Here is a 20430-nt window from a genome sequence, read left to right as displayed (position 1 = left end):
GGTCGACATATGAATTCTGGAAGCATAGAAATTGTTGCATTCACATGGTACCTATTTTATAGATGCAATTCTTTGATCTCTCTTGCGTGTTGTCGGGTTTGGTTTTGGACAGAATAAATCTCAGTATATTGGTTGTTATGATGTTGTAATTAGTTTATTTCCTTTAAATTTTTCTGATAAGCCCTTTGCATATGGTATGTTGTCATCTTTGAATCCCTTCTTATTATTGTTTCTGGAAGGCTTGCGGTGTTTTGTTGTTTCCTTTCTTTAATCTTGTGAAATTCCTTTTTATGTGAAAATTTTATGTGAAATGATAATTGGTACCTAGTCGCTTTTTGTCAAAAACTTTTGTTAGCAGCTTTTTTCTTCCTGAAATCTGAAATGCATTTTCATTAGAGCAGATATTTCGTGCTCTATCATATAACTAATGATTTGATAATTCCTTTTTTAATGTTTATGTTGTAGATTAAGTGGTAATTTAAATATCTAACACATCCAGAAAAGTAAGTGAATTGTTGTTTTTTTTTCATGGTGTATTTGATTGATTCTTCTAAACAAGATTGATTCCTCTAAAGAAGATTGAATCAATCAAATTCACCATGGAAAAAGAAACAACAATTATTCACTTCCTTTTCTGGATGTGTTAATCATAAAAAAAAAGGACACAAAATGTGCGACCACTGTTGATATACTACTGACCACTATTTATACTATCTATGTTACTTTGGTATATTATATAACTACTAGTATTTATGACGAAAAAAGACGTTCATGGGCGTGTTTATAAGGAAAACAATATGAAATCGCAACATTAGGTTTTTTTAACAATTTCAAAGGATTTCGAAACTCAGTGTCTTTATTTACATATTATTGGGCAATATTTTGTCCTCTATTATTTTATTAGAGTTTATAGCTACCTCTGTATATCAAATGAAATAATAATTACCGTCCAAATACCATAACGATTCCATTTTGAAGTTTACTTCTTATGGGATTTGACGATATCTTACAAAGAATAAGCAAATGACTAAGCTCTCTGCCGTTAGATGTCGCAATATGTCGACAGATCCACATTACACTTGTCCCCCACAAATCGAAAGGCGCCAGCGCCATTATTATATGGAAAATCTGCAGTGTGCAGTGGATTTTATAAGAAAGTGAATGGTCGTGTTGGTAATAAAACAAATCGTTAATTAAACTGACAGAACTTTCAAAAGAAAACAGTAATTTCTAGTTACGATCGTTCGTGTGTTTAAACATAATAGTGTCTGATTATTTGTGTTTAGTATAGATAGTTTTGATTATGTCTTTTGGTAAACAAGGAGCTAGTTTAAGTGATAACTGGAAAATAATGAAATTTTAAGGTTGATTTTGTTTTGGAAGTTACTTATTCAAACTGTCTAAGACGGCTGAAGAAATGGTTAAAAGGTAAGACATACCCAAAATGTTTGTATGCTTTGTTTTTGTTTTTTTTTATATTGGGTCTAGTTTTTATATACAATTACTTGTTCTTGATCGAGTATTGTTAGTGTTAAATAATTAATAATATGTATAGGAATCTGATAAACATCTCGAATAGTGTTGTTTCATTAACTAACATAAATTGCTACCAAGTTTATCATAATCTAAAATCATGCACAAAATGTATACACTCCAGATGATATGCATTAATAAAGTTGTTTATCTATAATTTTTCTTGTTAGAACTTGAATAGGTAAATTCAAGTAACAATTACATATCATTTATATGTTACAATGATAATGTGTGTAACACTGATAAAAATTGATACTATATGTTTTTAACATCTTATTTATTAACTATTATTATTTTTACTGAGGTGTATATCAAATCTACAGCGAATTGATGTTATACACCAATTTGGCATAATTTAATTACCATACCTTCATTCATACCAATCCCCAGTGATGTTTAAGAATTTTATTTTTCATTTAGATCCCCTGTCCAATTTTGTTGTAAGCTTACTGACTCTTACTGATTTATTCTGCTAATTGTTTAACTTTAGCCACAGAATTTGTATTCTATTATATATGTAGATATATATTTGTGCTTTTTTTTATTTAAGACTCATGTTGAGATTGAGACCCCTAATATTATTGTGTACTATTTTGGATTGGAACTTTTGGAGTATGTTAATTTTTGACTCATTTGCGAGCCTTTGGGGTTTGTTTACATCCTTTATCCTTACAAAGCATTGCTACCTGGAGCTATGTTATCTTCTATATTCAAGTAGGAGATCAGGGAATATTTCATTTTGTAGATTATTGCTGTTCATTCAAAAACTTAACATCTATATGTTAGTATTTTGTTCTATGTAGCATTATTTATAGATATAAAATTGATATTATTGATATGTGCATTCAAATAAAAAGTTGTTAACAATAAAAGTCTCTTGTGATGGATGATGATAAATTTACTATATAGCTTTTTGTTCCTCTATGCTAATAAGGTAGCTAGCAAATGAATTGCTTGAAATAATTTCCATACTTGACTGACATATTTTATAGCTTTGGATCTAATTAATGACTTTCAATATTGATATCTTCATTGCTGGTTTGATGTTATATAAAACTTTGTCATACTCATACTTTAAACAATAGATTAAAAATATTTCATAATACATGTTAGTTTACTCCCTATAAAAAAATGATCATGGTTTAAGATAAACTTAATGTTCTGTTAAAATTGTTAATATTGTGTTAAGTAAGTGTAAGGATAATTATTTAGTATTCATTCAAATATTTTTCCCCAAAAAATTTCACTAAATTAATAATATTTCATTTTGTTAGTTTTATTACCAAAAAAAATGCATTTTGCTACAATATGATTGTTACATATATACAATACTTTAACAAACAAATACAAAATATCACAAATACAGTATACTCCCTCTATAACGAACACGGTTATTACGAGGTTTCGCTTATAACGAGATACATTAGATGTCCCGTGAAATTTCTATTGAACTATAACCGTCTATAGCGAGGCAAATTTGGTTATAACGAGAGAAAATAAGATCCAAAAACGTGTTTTTTACGTTTTTAGTCCGGTCGTGGCTATAAATAAATATCTTTTCAAACAGTCCCTCAATAAACTTAACTGCAGCCCGCAATAAACTTCTTTACAATGAATAAATACAACTGTTTCACATCTTTAGAAAATATATGATAGAATTATACTGGACCATTTAAAGCAGTTAAAAATAACAGAGTTCTTAAAATTGAAGAAGCAATAGTTTATGTTATCCTTGAAAATACGATTTATACATTATGTTGTTGGAAAAAAATATAAGTACAGCTTTTTTGTTTTAACGTATATCATTGATAATAAAAGTAAACAACTCTTTTATGTTTTAATATATTTCATTGACAATAAAAGTAAATAACTTTTTTTTAAAAACGGCATTCAAACAATATTTATTAGCATCTTATATTGCTCCGAATATCTTCACTATAGGAAGTTAATGGTTTAGAAAACTACAGATTCATATGTATGCACAGTATTATGATTGTCTGATATAACGAGATTGGCTTATAACGAGGTAATTAGTCTGTCATTTCAGTTCTCGTTATAGAGGGAGTCTACTGTATATAAAAGAAAACCGTTTTTATGAAATAATAAACTGTCCTCAAGGCCTCAAATTAACATCTGATTTCTTATCAGCTTCTATATTATTATTATGTTCTTCAATTTTACATCTTGTAGGCTGTTTTGTTGATCATCAATTATATTTGTATACCAATCAAAGTTTGCATCCTCTCTACCCATTTTCCCCCTTTTCATCATACTTGGAATACATTTTATTAAATTAATTGTCTACATCTTAATATTTCATATCCTTAATTTTGTATTTAAGTCTATTAGTAGATTCAGTAAGCTTTAATTTTTCTTTATTAAGGCCATTTCTGTAAAATAGGATAAGAATTTTCAATTTTTTAGGAAACTGCTTATTTTGTTATCATCAAAATAATGGTCACTCTCTACCCACAGCAAACCTCACATTTGAGTGTTTCTCCAAAACACTCAAATGTCACAATCAATAAAAAATAGAGGCCTGTTACCTGGACTACAAGGTGAATATTCCCAATGTGTGTTAAAGCATTTTTAAAAAGACAGAATATTAGCTTGCTTATGGTGATCCAATTTTTCTTTTGGTCTGAGTAACTTTCAAAAAGTTGCATGAGTTATGTGCAATTCTTTCACGAAGAAACTTTATTCAGAAAATTGCATCTATTGTTGATATAACTTGCATACATCCAAATGCAACTATTTTTACCCATATTTTATATTATTGGGATACTATCAAAATTGTCTGGATGAAAGGTAAAGGAGATTCAGTCATATCCAATATTAAATGGATACTGCAGTACAGTTTAAACTTGGGTACAAATAACCCTTCTTATATTTAAACTTAATTTGCTTTCTTTTCTTTATTAAGAATCTACTACAGAATTATTGTCCAAAAGATATAATTAAGCATTGGGAACTTGATCTACATATAACTAAAACAGTGACAAAGAACATATTTATTTTTACTCCAAATCAGAAACATTAATTTATTTGAACAGGATAATATAGTATTAACCGGATAAATCCAGAATACATTTAAATATTCGTTCACAAATATATAGTTTTATCCATTATGCTTTAATAGTTCTAACTCTATCCAGGTAATTCTAGTATTATCGCATATTCATGTTTTAAGGGTGACATAAGTATATATCTTTAACTAGAGCTTTATATCACCTTTCCTACACCTTTCCTGCATTGGCATCATTCTTCTTTTAATGGACTTTTGAAACAAAACTTCAGCAATTCATACATTTCTATTCATTATACACTACACATTGTTTTTTATGGTAAAATAAACATATAAATTTAATTTTTTATAGGTACTTTGGAATGCAGTGCATGCTATTATCTTTTTCTTTATTTTTAGAAGTATGTTTTTTTTGCTAGATTCTATGCATATCTTTGAAGCTATTCCAATCTGATCCTAGATAAGACATGCTAGAATGAATGTTTCTCTATGTTTCATATTCTTTCAAGTCATTTCTCTTGTACAAGTATATTTCATCCTTATCACATGAAATAAATATTAACCCTCAATCTCACTTTCTGATAAAATCTGCAAAAATTTGCAAAATCCATGTTCCCAATTATGTTTTTTGCCAATACTTAATGTATTTAGAAGTATTTACAAACTTGTTTTTTACAGTATTATCAATTGTTCCACCATTTCCATTAAATTGAAAGTCATATCTACTTTTACTTTATACTTCCATATTTTTATGCACTTGGAACACATTTTCTGTTCCAAAAATTTTTTATCCTAAAATTACAGCAATATTATTTATTATGACATATTTTTCAAAGAAACAAGATTATAGAAATACTTGTCTCTTATTCCTTGACAAATAACTTATAAACAAATAAAAAATGCAGTGAACTAATAAAAAATATCTATTCTAACTGTTTGTGCAGAATATTCAACAATTGCCATTTGTTTTAACATAAGACCACTCACTCCAGCCAAATCTCAACATGATATGATTCAGCTCATTGCAAATGCCCAGACTATCCACTTCTTATTGGTCTATCTACATCAGACTTATGAAGTATACATATTTGGCCTAATTGCTCATATATTTAACTAAAAATCTGATTTTTTAATGTGATATACTTATTGCAGTTATTTCATCACAACAATGTGTATTTGAAAATACTTCTAAGTATCTCCCAGGAAAAAATTTCTGTAATTTATTTTATAAGTTCCCACTCACTTTAAGTCTTCATTTACACTAGGATACATATTGTTAATAATATAAATAAAGCTAATATAATAATATAAAGTTGATAGTCTTTTGCAAAACATTTACTTTTAAGTTCAACTAAATTGTTAAAAAAATAATATACATATTTAAGTATCAGTAAAGATAAAAGATATCTTTCATCTTTACTGATACTTAAATATATTATTTTTTTAACAACTTAGTTGAACTTAAAAGTAGATGTTATGCAAAAGACTATCAACTTTATATTATTCGTTTTTAATGTGCAATAGTATTTTAATAAGCAAGTTTTTAAAGTGTTGAATATGTTTCATAAATTTGACTTACTTTATGTTATTATAACATTTCATGCATACTCACAATCTTTATAAGATATTTTGAAATTTTTGTAACAATTCTAAAAATAAAACTTCATATTTCTGGTATCAAACTAGATTGTAAATTAAATTAAAAATAATCATAACTTGAGTAATAAAAATCAGAATTTAATAGGTTTACAATGAAATGTTTAAAGTCAGGAATATAAATCTCACCTAAGAAAGCTTGTTAACCCGTTAAATAATAGGTATACAACATAATAAATAAATTAAAATTTATAATTCTCAGTATTTTTTTAATACATTGACACAAGCAAAATCTATACAGCACTGTCCTATTTGACGCTTGGTTTCATGTTATTCTGGACCAATCTATTTTTCTAACATTCTTTATATATTCATTCCACTCTATTTTTCCATTTTTGCTTCACTGTTCTGTATTTTCTATCTCATATCTCTTCTAACTTGCTTACTTCTTATTCTGTTTCTCAGTGTTTGTTTTTATCTGTCATAGTCGTGCATTCTCAAATAATATTTATGTTTTGGTTGTATCTGTCCTTGTTGTTGCAGGGCATTTTTTATCTTCGTTATTAATGTTTTATGTATTCTGGTTTTGTTGGGTTACTCTGTTCAACTTATTGAGTTTTTATGGTACTTATTCCACTTTTTATTGACAAGACAGCTTTGATTTCCTAATATTCCGCTTCCATTAATTGCTCATTTTGTTGGCCCAAAATATTATTTTGTTATTAAGAAACATTTACATTGTCTAGATTCTGCCAACATCACTACTGTTTTATTTTCTTTAGCTCTGTATTTTTGAACTGTTTAATTAGTGCCACTTTCACTATTTCTCTAACTTGGATTCTAGAGTTAGCTCCTTGTGATATTACAAAGTTTTCACTTCCATATAACAGAGTGGGTTAGACCTAAAGTTTTAATATTGTGGCGCTTCTTGTCTTGTTCAATGTTTTGTGAATTGTTTAACTAACTAACCTGTGAATTTTGTGACAAATATTTCTATCTTTCTCAAAAGTTATGTAGAGCTAGAAAACATGTTTGCTTAGCAAACTATGATAGCTAGCTATTGTGTATTATAAATTATCTTACATCAAGCTGAGGCCTTCGAATATTTGAAGAAACAGATTTGTGTAAGGCTGCCAAGAGACAGGTTCACTTCAATGTAAACTAGTAAAGGGAGAATAAAAACATGTTTCACTGAACCGAGGATATACCCAATTTTCTTCACCAAATTAAGTCTTAAGTAATGTTTATGGCAAAATCGAGAAGATCAGGTGTTTTCCAAGGATCTAAAGACAGTATATTGGTTCACTTGTTGATAGATCATTCATATTGTGACGTCAGAGTAGATTCCGACTTCTGGGAGAAATTAGAATTTGAAAATTTTCTAGTGTATGTGTTGGGATCAAACCCTGACAGTCCAGCTGGGCTAGCCAGTACCTAGTCACGGAACTACAGCCACCACATATGCAAATACATTTTTGTTTTTTTTTTAGTATTTCCTAGAATTTTAACAATTTAGTTTTTCATCTATCAATTTTAAATAAACATTCATTATACCATAATATGGCATAAGTAAATTAGGAAGAAATGTATCAACATTATTTTATAAATTGAGAAAAATTATCTGTATCAATATATCTGTATCTCTTAACTCAATATTACTGTAATAAGTCTCTATAATTTACTAATAATAATTAATGTGTAGTCTAATAATTCTTGTGTCAGTGTATGGCCTTAAAAACTTTTTACACACATCAGTAATAATCTGGCTATAAATAAGAGATTGATGTTAAGACAAATATGTGTAAGTTGTACACATGTCTGGGTATTTTTCAAATATTAGCAAAGATTTGTGTCATAAAATTTTAGTACTGTTTGGAGAGATAGATATGAATTTCAAGTAATAAAAATTTGTTCTGTCCATAAATAGTCACACCTTTTGTGTCATCATCAGTGTAAAGAGAAATGGCATAACTAACATTTGATTTGTATATTGATTTTAAATCAATAATTGTAATGCTTTTGTTCTTGTATTTTCATAATTTGGATATATAATAAAAGATTTAAGTAAATAAAACTCTAGATGGTTAAATTCAATATCCTTATATTTTATGAATCTTGCTTGAACAGACATTTAAAACCAAATACAAATTTTAATCGGTTTTATTTGTTCCTTTCAGATAGGGAAGGCGGATATGATGGTGTAGGTATTTTTATTGCTTTTAACAATGCAAAGGTTTTTCAGAGCATTGAAGGATTAATGTGTGTCCCTCTAGCTGTTAAGTAATGTATTTACACTAACTACTTGATATGCTAAACCAAAATTGAATATATCTAAAACAAATTGATAATTGTCTTCTGAAAGCTTGGAAAAACCTTTTTTTGGCAGGAGAGTTTAATTGTCACCATCAAGTGTGAGGAAAGTAACATTACTGTATTATTACTGATTGAGCAGGAATTAATTTACCTTAAGCAATTTAAATACCAACTTAGTTTTTGTTAACAACGTCGGGAAACTCTCATTACTTCAATAAATAAAAAGATAGTGGCTGAAATAGTTCTCTCAAAAAAATAAGTGGACAATAGATATCTCCTGATTTGGCTACATTATGCAATTGGCAAACCAAAATAACTACTCTAGGTTCTAATTATTTTCCTATCATAATTGAAATCAAAAGAAACAATTATATTGTAAAAGCACATGGAGCTTAAACACAGGAAGTTGATCACTTTATTCTGAAAATATTGAGCAAGTTATTAATCAAATTAATTTAAAAAGTTATGACAAATTTCTAGCAGAATTAAACAAAGCAGCAGAAAATTCAATACCTAAAAAGAAAAAAGTGGTCAATTCGAAATTTAATAAACATTGGTAGAATGAAGAATGTGACATATTAATGAAAAATCAAAAAGATGCTCTTTTGAGATTTTTAAACTAAATTCAAATGCAGTAAATTATATTTATATTTGTCTAGCTGTTAGATCCTGGTATACAATGACCCGTGCTTGGTTTTATGAATGCCTTACCCGAAGTCCTAACCATTTTAACCTGTAAATTTCATGAGGAACTGTACATACTTCTACCTTGTATGGAAACCCTATAAGAAATGTCAAATATCCATTAAAAGGTGTCAGTTCTCATAGTTTAATGATATACAGACCAATACTTAATTGGAAATAGGCACTGCTGTCGATCTTACCCCTCCATCAGAATTATAAAAATAGATTTTAGCGGTTTCTATTTCCAATTGTTTTGCCGAGATATTATCCTCTGGCAATAAGTTTTGTAACTTTTCTGACTAGATTATTTCGCCAGCAGTTTCTTTTTACACTTGTTCTGCCATGGCAATATCCTCAGGCAATATATTTATCAACTCTTCTGGCGACATAGTTTCCTTATCATTGCCTTTTTCCAATTTACTATTTTTATTGGGAATAAGCCACAATTTTACTTTAAAATATATGTTTATTTGACGTTTCATGTTCCACTTCGGAAATTCTTTTTTGTTTCTTTTTCCAATTGTTCTGCATGGGTATTATCCTCAGGTAATACTCTTATCCACTATTCTGACAATGTAATTTCGTCATGACTTCCTTTTTCCAATTGTTCTGCTTGAGTGTTTTTCTCAGACAATAACTTTATCAATTGAAAAATGAACTGCTGACAAAATTACCCACCAAAAGAGTTGGTATTGCTTGAGGATGATGCTCTAGCAGAATAATTGAAAAAAGGAACTGCTGGCGTAAATATGATAAATCCTTTTCTTTTTTATCACCATTTTAGTGAAATGTTTTGTAGTTTGGAAACCTTCTTCATAGCTTTGTTTTATAACTCCTTCTGGAAAATTAGGCACATTAAGTAGTAACTTATTGTTTAAGACAGCCCAATAAAGTCACATTTCAAATATACTGATACTATAGTTTTTCTTTGGTTTAGCCATTATTATTGCAAAAAAAAATAAAATTTTTATGGAGATATTTTTAAATATTTTTCTGGTAACTTTTTGAAATATTTTTGTAAAAAACAAACTAAAATAAATTAATTAATGAAATAACTAAATTGAGATCATTAATTGTAAAGAATGTATTGCACCTACAAGTATCGAAAAATAAATAAATAATACTCACCTAGCTCGTATATAATAGCTCGTAGAACCGACGTGTTTTGGAACTGTAATTCAGTGATACCGCATGAACAGTACTTCTGCTAGTACTGCCAGTATGATCCAGTACTACCTCGGTCGTTCAACGCTTTTAGCCTTGCTATCGACCAACCATACAAGTGCCAGTTGTCCGCAGCAATGCTCGGTAATTCTCACGGGTTTTGCAACTGCAATTCAGTGGCAACGTTCAGTACGTTCTTCGAAGATCAATAATTTTTTCTAATCTGTTTTTGCCTTTACCGCCCTCTTGCAGTTATTCATCGCCCCTAAGTGCACCTGGTAGTATTGATACCCCGGGATATACGCATGATGGATATAAATAATTGAGTTAAATGGCACGTCTAGTAAAGAAAACAATGTCATAATTATTATCCAGGCAGGAAATATACGGGATTTTAAGTAATATATAGCCTAGTACCACTATGAGCCCCAGTAAAGCGGAACATGTCACACGTGGCTTGTCCAAAAAGTTTAAACAAAATGGACAGAGAATTTTTCATGCCTTCGAGACTCGTAATATGTTTTTTCCTGCTTAAGATTTACTAGACTAAGAGCCTTTACAAGAACTAAATTAAAAACGCGGTACTACTGCAGTAAACTAACCTCTTCGCAGATTTATGTTTTGTTAAACTTAGTATTAATTAGTTCGTTACCTTTTATGAAAGTTTTATCTAAATTATAAGCTTTAATTATGACTAAAACGGTATTTCTAATAAAAGACCGCTGTAAATGGAATCAATCTTTCTTTTTGTGGATATTTTATCTTTAAATAGAGAGAACTTTTAAATACGATATAAACTGTCACTATAACTACTTATTAAAAGTTTATTCCTTTTTTAAATGAAGTCCTTTTTTAAATGATTCCTTTTTTAGTTAAATTTACGAATATCTTTAATATAACGTTCAGTGCTCTAACGAAATGCTTATGGCATGAAGTAAAATAAAAGACACATCTTCACTCGGTTAGTGACCCAAATATAAATTGCCAATTGGATTACAGCTGTCAGTTCGGTTATTATCGACACCACATTTTTTATTGGGAGTTATTATTTTTTATAACAAACTGGAACAATAAGTATTAAAGGCGGTTTTCAATTCGTCTGGAGAAAATAACAATTTGTCTTAAATGGATGAAAAAAATTATATGGAAATTAGCATGCCAAAAAAGATAAAAATCTATTAAACACAGCAGTTTTTGACAGAGATGATAAAAGAAATCTATAAACTTGAAAATAAACCCTATATTAAAAGTTGAGATTAAAATCATGAAACCTTTATCAAAATATAAATTTTAAATTATATTTTATCAACGGTTAATATTTTTCGAGTTTTAAAAATTTTGATTTTTAGTTATATTCGAGCTTTAGTAATGAGTTAACTGCAAGTAATAGTTTTATGTATTTTCTTCACACTTGTTTTTGTTTTTCGCTTCTACTATGATTTCATTATTGTCATTCATAGTCTAGTAACTCGGGAAGAAAATTAAGGACCTTACCTCCCAATTCAGTCGGACTGCATGGATTTAGATGAAAATTTTGATTTAAGCTTGTCTTACCCTTCTTTTCAAAAGTTATATATGTGCGAAGTGTGCTTTTTGTTTTTAAGGGGTTACAACTACCCCTAATTTAAAAAATCCCTTATGCAAAAAAATACTTAATATTTATAGTTTAAAATGTTTTCATTTTCCATTTACATAACTAAAAATCTATTCCTTGCTTATGAAACGATATTTCTTTAGTTTGAACTCGTCACTCCCCAAAAAATCACTCCTAAAGACGACTACAACGTTAAAAATACTTTTGTACACATTAAAATTCTAAACTAATGTATTTAAATCAATCAAAATTGGTTCCTTCTTTATGAAACATTATTTCTTTGGTTGCAACTTTTTTAACTCTTAGAAACTATCCCCTATTTTGATAACAGTACGAAGCACTCAATATTATTTGTTGGTGCCGAGATATTCATCTACAAAGTTATTATGCGTACTTTAGATATGTGAGAGCTGCGAGCTCCAAAATACGTATATTTTTCACGCGACAAAAATTATGTCCCAAAAATATCATTGGTTTTTCTTCAATAAGTCAGTTAATTTTCAAGTCAAGTATATGTATATATATATATATATATATATATATATATATATATATATATATATATATATATATATATATATATATTAAATGGCCAAATATATGGCCTAGGAGGACAAATTCGTTAAACTTCCCGTGCTCGAATCGGTATCAATAAAGTGTTGATCATGATCATTTCGGCCTATCCCAGCCTCATCAGACACTTGGGAAACTTCACTACAACAGTAGTTAGCTTACAAAGGCGCCACCTGCTTTGGCGGCCGTGAACGAAAACGATATGATAATATCGTTTTCTGTATCCTCTGCGCTATGCGAAATGTGTAAAAGATCATCTTTTACACATTTCCGCAAGGCTAGGTTCACTAGAAAGTTTCAAATTTTGAAAAATTAAGGTTTGAAGTACTCGAAACAGAGGTGTGTTCACACCAAGACATACATCTTAATCGGTGATAGCTCCATTGTTTTTTACGGTACAGAAGTTTATAAAACACGAGATTATTTATTGAAAAAATAATTACATTTTTATACTTTTATATATTTTACGTATACATTATAGTTTTTAAGTTATTAAAAAAAATTTAAAAATTTAATATAACTTTTTTTTTTTAAATAATGCATTTTAAACCAGTTAAACTCCTGGATCTAATGAAGAACACCAAAATAAAATTTATTGCAGTAGAAGTAGCCCTTGTTTCCTTAAAATATTCAAAGAGTCCATCTTTAACGAGCTGTTACCTACTGAGTTTACATGCAAATGACATTTTGTAGTGCTCATTTTAAAGGTCTTTTCATGGACTATAAAAAACTTCTTATCATTGCCCCCGAAAAATCAACCCTTCTATTTTATTTGGCAAAATATAGCGTCTTAATATAGCAATTGTTGGAATCACTTCTGAAATAACTGAGTCCGTGTTGCTCATCAGTTTCGTTATCTCTTTAGAAAGTTATAGTCATTCAAGGACATATTGTAACAGCCACTGAAAGGTGCAAAAATCTAAATCATGTATCAAAATCACCCTCAAGACCCATGACCCCCCCCCTGACAAAAATTTCTAGATCCGCCACTGGTAACAGGTCCCATTTAGTACTGTTTAAATTATAAATTTATACTGCTATTTTCAGTAAGATAAATAGTTACGCAACGACTCAAATAAAGAAACTTTTCTAACTTGTAGAAAATGGATCTATCGTGTTTGTACATCTTGAATACTTTTTTCTTATCCATATTCAATTCTGTTAATGGTGAGTGATTGAATAGAGTTGCAATTCGGCGGACAGTACTAATCATATCGGATACGGTTCTTTGAGAATTTATACTTTATTTCTGCATCTTTACAGTGTACACCATATTAGATCCGCTGTCCCTTAACAATAAATGAATTATTTGTTTCTCATTGGCCCAGCTGTTTGTCAATTTAAAATTGGGAAAATATGTCATCATCATAAGTGGCTCGACAATCCGTTGTGGATCTTGGCCTGCTCACAAAGAAGTCGCCACTCCTGTCGATTCCTGGCAACTTCCCTCCATCTTCTAACCCCTAGAATCTGTAGGTCTTCTTCCACATCATCAATCCATCTCATTCGTGGTCGTCCTCTGCTTCTTGTGCCCTCTGGTTGTGAAAATGTTAATCTCTTCGTGTATTCGTGATCTGACATCCTAGCAATGTGTCCAGCCCATCTAAGTCTCTGCACTTTAACGAATTTCACAATATCTGGATCGGTGTATAACTGATACAGTTCAAAGTTGTATCTTCGACGCCATAGCCCATTTTCATTTACGGCCCCAAAAATCTTTCTAAGAATTTTTCTCTCAAAAATACCAAGAAGTCTTTTATCATTTTGAGATAAGATCCACGTTTCAGCCCCATATATCAAAACTGGTCTTATTAAGGTCCTGTATATATTAAGCTTTAGTGCACGTTTTATATTTTTATTTTTTAAATGTCTCCGGAGGCCGTGAACAGTTCTGTTCTGTTTGGGAAAATATGTAACATTATATTTTTCCCACATTTCTGAAATACAGTAAGCCTGTCACACTAATAAAACTTTGGTGTTAGAGAAATCGATGCTGTTTCTTTCAAAGCTTTGGAAAAAATTTTTCTAACCCTATCGTACATATCAAGGATTATTTTTTCACTTATATATTTTCTGGAAGGTGTTTTATATTGAGGAACAATAGTATTTAGCAGTTTCTTAAACCCAGCATGTTTTACCAATGAAAACCAAGTAAAAAAGGTTTATTATCATTACAAATCATTTCCGCAATTTTATAATGAATTCTCTCTATATGTTTATCATTGATGTTACATACTTTGTGTAAAGATTTGAATTCAGTTAAAGTTGGGGGTCTAGTCTGAACAAAATAAGTAGACGTACTGCAGAATTGTCTTTGATTGGAATACTTCCTTATCGGTAGATCCTGATACGGCGGGAATTCCGAGTTTCGGTCCGGCTAGCGGTAGAAATTCCGGTTCCGGCCAGATTGGCCAGGTACCCGATCCGGTATATCCCTATTCATTACGATACTTGATAAGTCCTTAGACAAATGTTACTATTAAAACTTGCTCGCTTATGATTAAAGATTATTAACAATTTTTATTACATAAGTAGATAAAAGGATCCGAATTATGAATCTTCAAATTGTAAATGTAATTTTGAAACTAAACAATCAACGGTTAAAAACTATAGCTGCAGATAGCTGTTAGATCAACCAAAATTTGGGATTCTATAAACATATACATACATTACAGCAGAGCAGGATAGGAAGATTCGGCAAGAACATTGAACTATGACAACTGGCAGTCGTAAAAGCGAACATTAGCAAGAGTTCAGATAACTACATTTTTGTTATGTAACAGAAAGCAAATGGCGAAGTACAAAAAGGCGTATGTACATCGCTAAGGAAGGCAACCGGAAACCACCTAAATATTTCCCTACTCCATTTTTGGGCTATAACATTATCATATGAATCATTTACTGATTATCACCACTACTTCTTATCATTTACTTTCCAGGTCGTCGTCAAGCATAACCAGTATGAAAAAATAAACACCATCTCAAGTTCAAGTGCTACCGTAACAATTACATAAAATTTTATACAAATAAGAATACGGAGCGTAACTAGCATATATGAAGCTGGAAAACCTTATAGTATGGGTTAGTAAATTATCATAAAATTTATTCATGTAGTCAAATAACTCTTAAAAACAAATTATCTAATTCTAATCATTACTTTCTTTTTCTTCTTCTAATGGCGCTACAACCCTTTGTGAGTCTTGGCCTGCTTAACAACGTTATTCCGTTCTGCCCTGTCGGATACTTTCCTTCGCCACTGCCTTATGGTTTTAAGATATTTCTCTACATCAGCGTTTCCCATACTCATTTTTCCGTGGCCCAATTATTTTTGTCCTTATCCTTCGTGACTTACTAATTTTTTTGCATACCCTGGTGTGTGCGTGTACACAAAAACATATTTAAATATGTATTATAGTTTTATATATTTTAATAAAGAATCCTTAGCTCAAACAAAAATGTAATAAAACAAAATAAAAATCAAATACTTTATTAATGAGAACTATGCAGTTGTCTCTGTTTAACTAAAAAATTCACGTTAGGAGAAAAATATGTTAATTTTATCCTTAGGTCCGGTTCGACTTTCAAACGTTTCCCATATTTATATTTGAGGAAAACCAGTGTTCAAAACCCTACGTCACACTTATAGGTCAGTCAAAAGACAGCCAAGACAGCCAAAAATCTATCAACGGTATTTTGACAAATATGTTTTTGAGTGCCCTATCATACGATAGTTCAATTACTGACTCAATATCAGTCCTGTCTCTCCTTTGTTGCTGTGGATGGGGGGAAACTATTCCTTCAGATTTGCCTCCAGTTCTAGCAGGTGTTCCTTGAAAGCCGCTGAAATCTCATTCGGCAATTCCATTAATTTCCTGCTTCCGCGCGACATGTCGCAACAAATTAAGTTTTTTCGTTGCTGCTTTCACCTTCTCTGGTACTTTAAATACAATTAAATTGCTACCTTGTAATGTGATATTTAAATTGTTCAATAAGTCAAAATTATCACAACGATAAGCTACCTTGATTAACCAATTGACATCCTGAAAACTGTCTTTAAATTGAAATATTGCATCTCTAACCATTGGTAGATGTTGTTCTAAGAAACATGCATGAGGCTTTTTTTGACAGCTAATGCCTCTCTGTGGCTGCTACAATGCACCCAAAAACATTCTGGTGCTACGGCTTTGATCTTCGGAAGAAGTCTAGTACGAGCGCCTGCCATTGCCCGTGCTCCATCGCTACTTAGTCCCACACATTTATTTCATTCAATTCCATTGTCATTAATGTAGCTATCAATCAGATTAAATATTTCTTCAGCCGTTGTTTTTGTTGACAGATATTTACAAAATAGAAATTCTTCGTGAACAGCATTTTCAAAATCGTATCTTACAAAACACTTTAGATTAGCATTATGTGATATGACTGTACTTTTTATCAACCTGCAAGGCAAAATAGTTACACTCCTTTATAAGTGACCTGTAATAGTTTCTTCAATATTATCTGCCATCTCCACAATCCTACGTTTCACTGTGTTATTTGATTGAGCCTGCGAATTCACATATCCGAGATGCTACTATTTTTATTGCTGGAACTATTAATTTCTCGGCAATTGTCTGAGGATAACCGGTTTCAGCAATTAATTTTGATATTTCATAAGAGGCCAGTACAAGGTTCAGATTGAGCGTTCTGAGAAAAATTCCAAGACATAGTCTTTTTGGTAGCTATTAATTCTCTCTTTTTATTTATAAAAAAATCTATTGGCTTACCACTGTTTTCCCGGTGCTTCAATTCCAAGTGCCGTTTAAATTTTGAAGGTTTCATTGAAAGTATACCATAACAAATAACACATAATGGTTTGTCATCAGTACCCTTTCTTAAACCGAACTGTAAGTAATCTTCAAAATATTGTCGGGTCCAGGACTCTTTCTTCTTTTTTGTGTTGTTGTAGATTGCGCATCGAGCGATCATTTGTAATTACCACTCGTACCTACCGCTGGATAGACATTACTCGACTTTCTATTACTATTGTCGCTCTTAGAACTTGTACCTGGCTGCAGACCACTCGAGACTTTGTTTTATAGCAAATTTATCCATCGTCAAATTCAACGTAATCAATAAGCACGAAAAGTACGCTCTCTCTGGCTTGACACTAAGCTTACAGCTGACGGAAATTTGTAATTTTGTGAACGTGGTAGTGGGAGGTTAAAATAAAAGCGATGACGTCAGTCAGAGCGCGGTCTTAAAAAGCAAGATGTGAAACGGAGAGGCGAGGCGACCCGGCTTTTTGCTTTCGTGGCCCGTTACCGGGTCGTGACCGACTATTAAGGACACGCTGCTCTTCACCTGGTGTAAACGCTGGTCTATCCACCTTTTACGGGGCGTTCACCTTGTCCTATTTCCTTAAGGTTTTCATCTCTGGAGTGCTTTTACAGCTCGATTATCTGGCATTATTTCTAAGTGGCCAAGCCAGTTTAGTCTTTGTAACTTTAAAAATATAACGATATCTGCGCTCTGCATTAATTCATCCAGCTCATAATTCATTTTTATTCTCCACGAGCCATCGCTGTAATGGGTTGGTCCAAATATTTTTCTTAATATTCTGCGCTCAAATATTCTCAATTGATTTTCATCAGTGGTTAAAGGGGTCCACGTTTCACATCCATATGTGACCACTGGTCTAATTACTGTTTTGTAGATTCCAAGCTTAGATCCACTATTCAGTAACTTACTTTTCATTAAGTCTTTATATGCATAAAAGCACTTATTACCGCTAAGAATCCGTGCTTGTATTTCGTAACTGACGTTGATGTCATTTATTATTGAGCCTATATATTATTACTTTAATATAGCTAAATTAAAGACAAAAGAAAAATGTTTAAAAAATAAATAAAATCCTGAGAAAATAGATGTAAACTTCTATATTGGTTGAATATAAGACTACGATTAATTAATCCTCGTCGAAAAAAGGTACAGTTCAATGTTGAAGAAATATTGTAGACTGCCAGAAGTATTTTATTTTATTTGAGGGGAGATTTTTTATGATCTTTTTACCCTATTATAGGTTTGTGAATTTAAAAGCAATAAAATATTTTACGAACGGCTATTAAAAAACCTTTTAGTGAAAATATAATTATAAAACATGCAGGTATGTATATGAAGGTTTCGGTTCAAATTATGTTTTATACCACTAACCTAATTTTAATGAAGCCTAGAGTTGGCACCTAAGATATTATGTAAATAATCTTTTTTAGAATATATATGAAAGGGTCTGATTTATGAGTTAATAAAGTCGTTAAAAAGACATTTAGGAAAACTCTAATTTTTTGTTGATGAAGTAAATATATTACAAAGATATATAGTAGAAATCTATATATAGAAATAATGAAGAAAATTTTAAATGTAAAGAGAAATACTTTACAGAAAATACTAAAATATAACAGTTGCAAGAAAAATACAACGTATTTAATTTTTACTGGAAATAGAAAAAACTGACTTAAAAAAGAAACAAAAAACTCTGGTTTACTGGACTAGTACAACACTATCGTAATTGATATTCAAGGTAAAATCGAAATGTGGAGGAAATAATATATTGAAGATTTAGTTGAAGACCAAAATGAAGAAACAGATCTGGATACAACAGAAGCGGAAATTAATCATGCTTTGAATAGCATGAAAAAGGAATACCCGAAAAAGAAGAAATATGTGAAATTTTATATGAATCTGAATTCTATTATTTTCTATCTAACTTAAAAAATATTTACTTGACAATAGATTATCTGACGCAGCTGAGACGGTTAAAGAATTCTGTTGATTTACCGACCTTTCAAAACCGAAGTGTCCTTGAAAATGTGCGTCGGTAACATTGCATGACCGTTTACACCGGCTTATACTAACCAATCTACTTAATACCACAATTTTCGATTAACGAAATTCTTCGATTAAGATCAAAAGGTGTTTATAATTATTAGAAACTTAGATTTTATGTTTTCCCTAATGGTTAAAAGTATTTGAAGACTGGATTGCGTGATTCAGTCGACATAACAACAAATTTTACCGCATGCAGTAGTTACGTTGTGGAATTTTCGTGTCGAAAATCACAATATTAAACTGTTCCTCCCGAACTTCTATGCGCTTAATATTAGAGCAAATTTAAGGTTAAAATTATTGCAAACTCACATGAAAGCTGACGAAATATTATTAAAACTTATTTATTTATCTCAATAGGACTGGTTGTCTAAGATTTTACAAAACAAATATATCTTACAATAATTGGTCTGTCACTCTAAGGACAAAAAATTTCCCTAACCTCATTTTGCTCATCTACCCGCTGGAGGTGGCGGTTGGTAATAGTGAGGGTGTCTACTTTTTCCGATAAACTTTTTCCTCGGTCGTCAGAGTCTCGTTAGTTATCTAGGAGAATTTGCCTACAATCTGTAACTCGTGAATGTGGGGTTGAAATTTAAAAGTTTGAGGCTTCACTACAGTTTCTGTCTGCCGCCTGCAGTCATTGTTGGAATCACACCTTTAATGTTGCAGTTGCGAGACAGGATAATCTTTTTACATCCACGCCGTATATATATGAAAAAGTTTAGAAATATTTAGTGTCTGTTGCATATAACTTTGTTGTTAGGTAATGAGAGTTTAGGTCTATTTACCCTTACTATCCTCACAATAATGCCGCGAAATGTTGGCACACATGATGTAGTATCTACCCGAACAATTATCTGAACTTAGAAGCCAACAACAGTTACGGTGTACTTTTTGAAATCTGAGATTTATTTTGATACATTATAGTATGGTATTTTTGACGGAAATTGGATTTGGTTACTCAGTTATTCTATAAATAATTCAAATATTTTATATATGTACGGTATTATTCCATTCGGAATCTTTTTTATAAATGCAGTTACTGTCACACCGACGATATTGGCGGATGGAACATAAAAAG

The 20430-nt window shown here is 30.8% G+C and overlaps 1 protein-coding gene across 3 annotated transcripts in view; it reads left to right on the top strand.

Annotated features, from left to right (window-relative positions):
- The window catches only part of Pli (E3 ubiquitin-protein ligase pellino), a 298776-nt gene that overhangs the window by 14954 nt on the left and 263392 nt on the right, over nt 1-20430 (top strand). Inside the window, exon 1 of one of the 3 annotated variants that reach the window (XM_072534654.1) lies at nt 1104-1428. The exons of the other annotated variants lie outside the window; for them this stretch is intronic. Within the exon in view, the coding sequence (XP_072390755.1) occupies nt 1418-1428 (11 nt within the window). The 5' untranslated portion in view covers nt 1104-1417. Of the gene's footprint in view, nt 1-1103; nt 1429-20430 lie in introns of those variants that run through there. 3 annotated transcript variants of the gene reach the window in all.

This window comes from Diabrotica undecimpunctata, chromosome 6 (assembly GCF_040954645.1).
Source record: "Diabrotica undecimpunctata isolate CICGRU chromosome 6, icDiaUnde3, whole genome shotgun sequence".
NCBI lineage: Eukaryota > Metazoa > Arthropoda > Insecta > Coleoptera > Chrysomelidae > Diabrotica > Diabrotica undecimpunctata.
The sequence above is the reverse complement of the archived record's forward strand: the minus strand, read 5'-3'. Positions and strand labels throughout refer to the sequence as shown.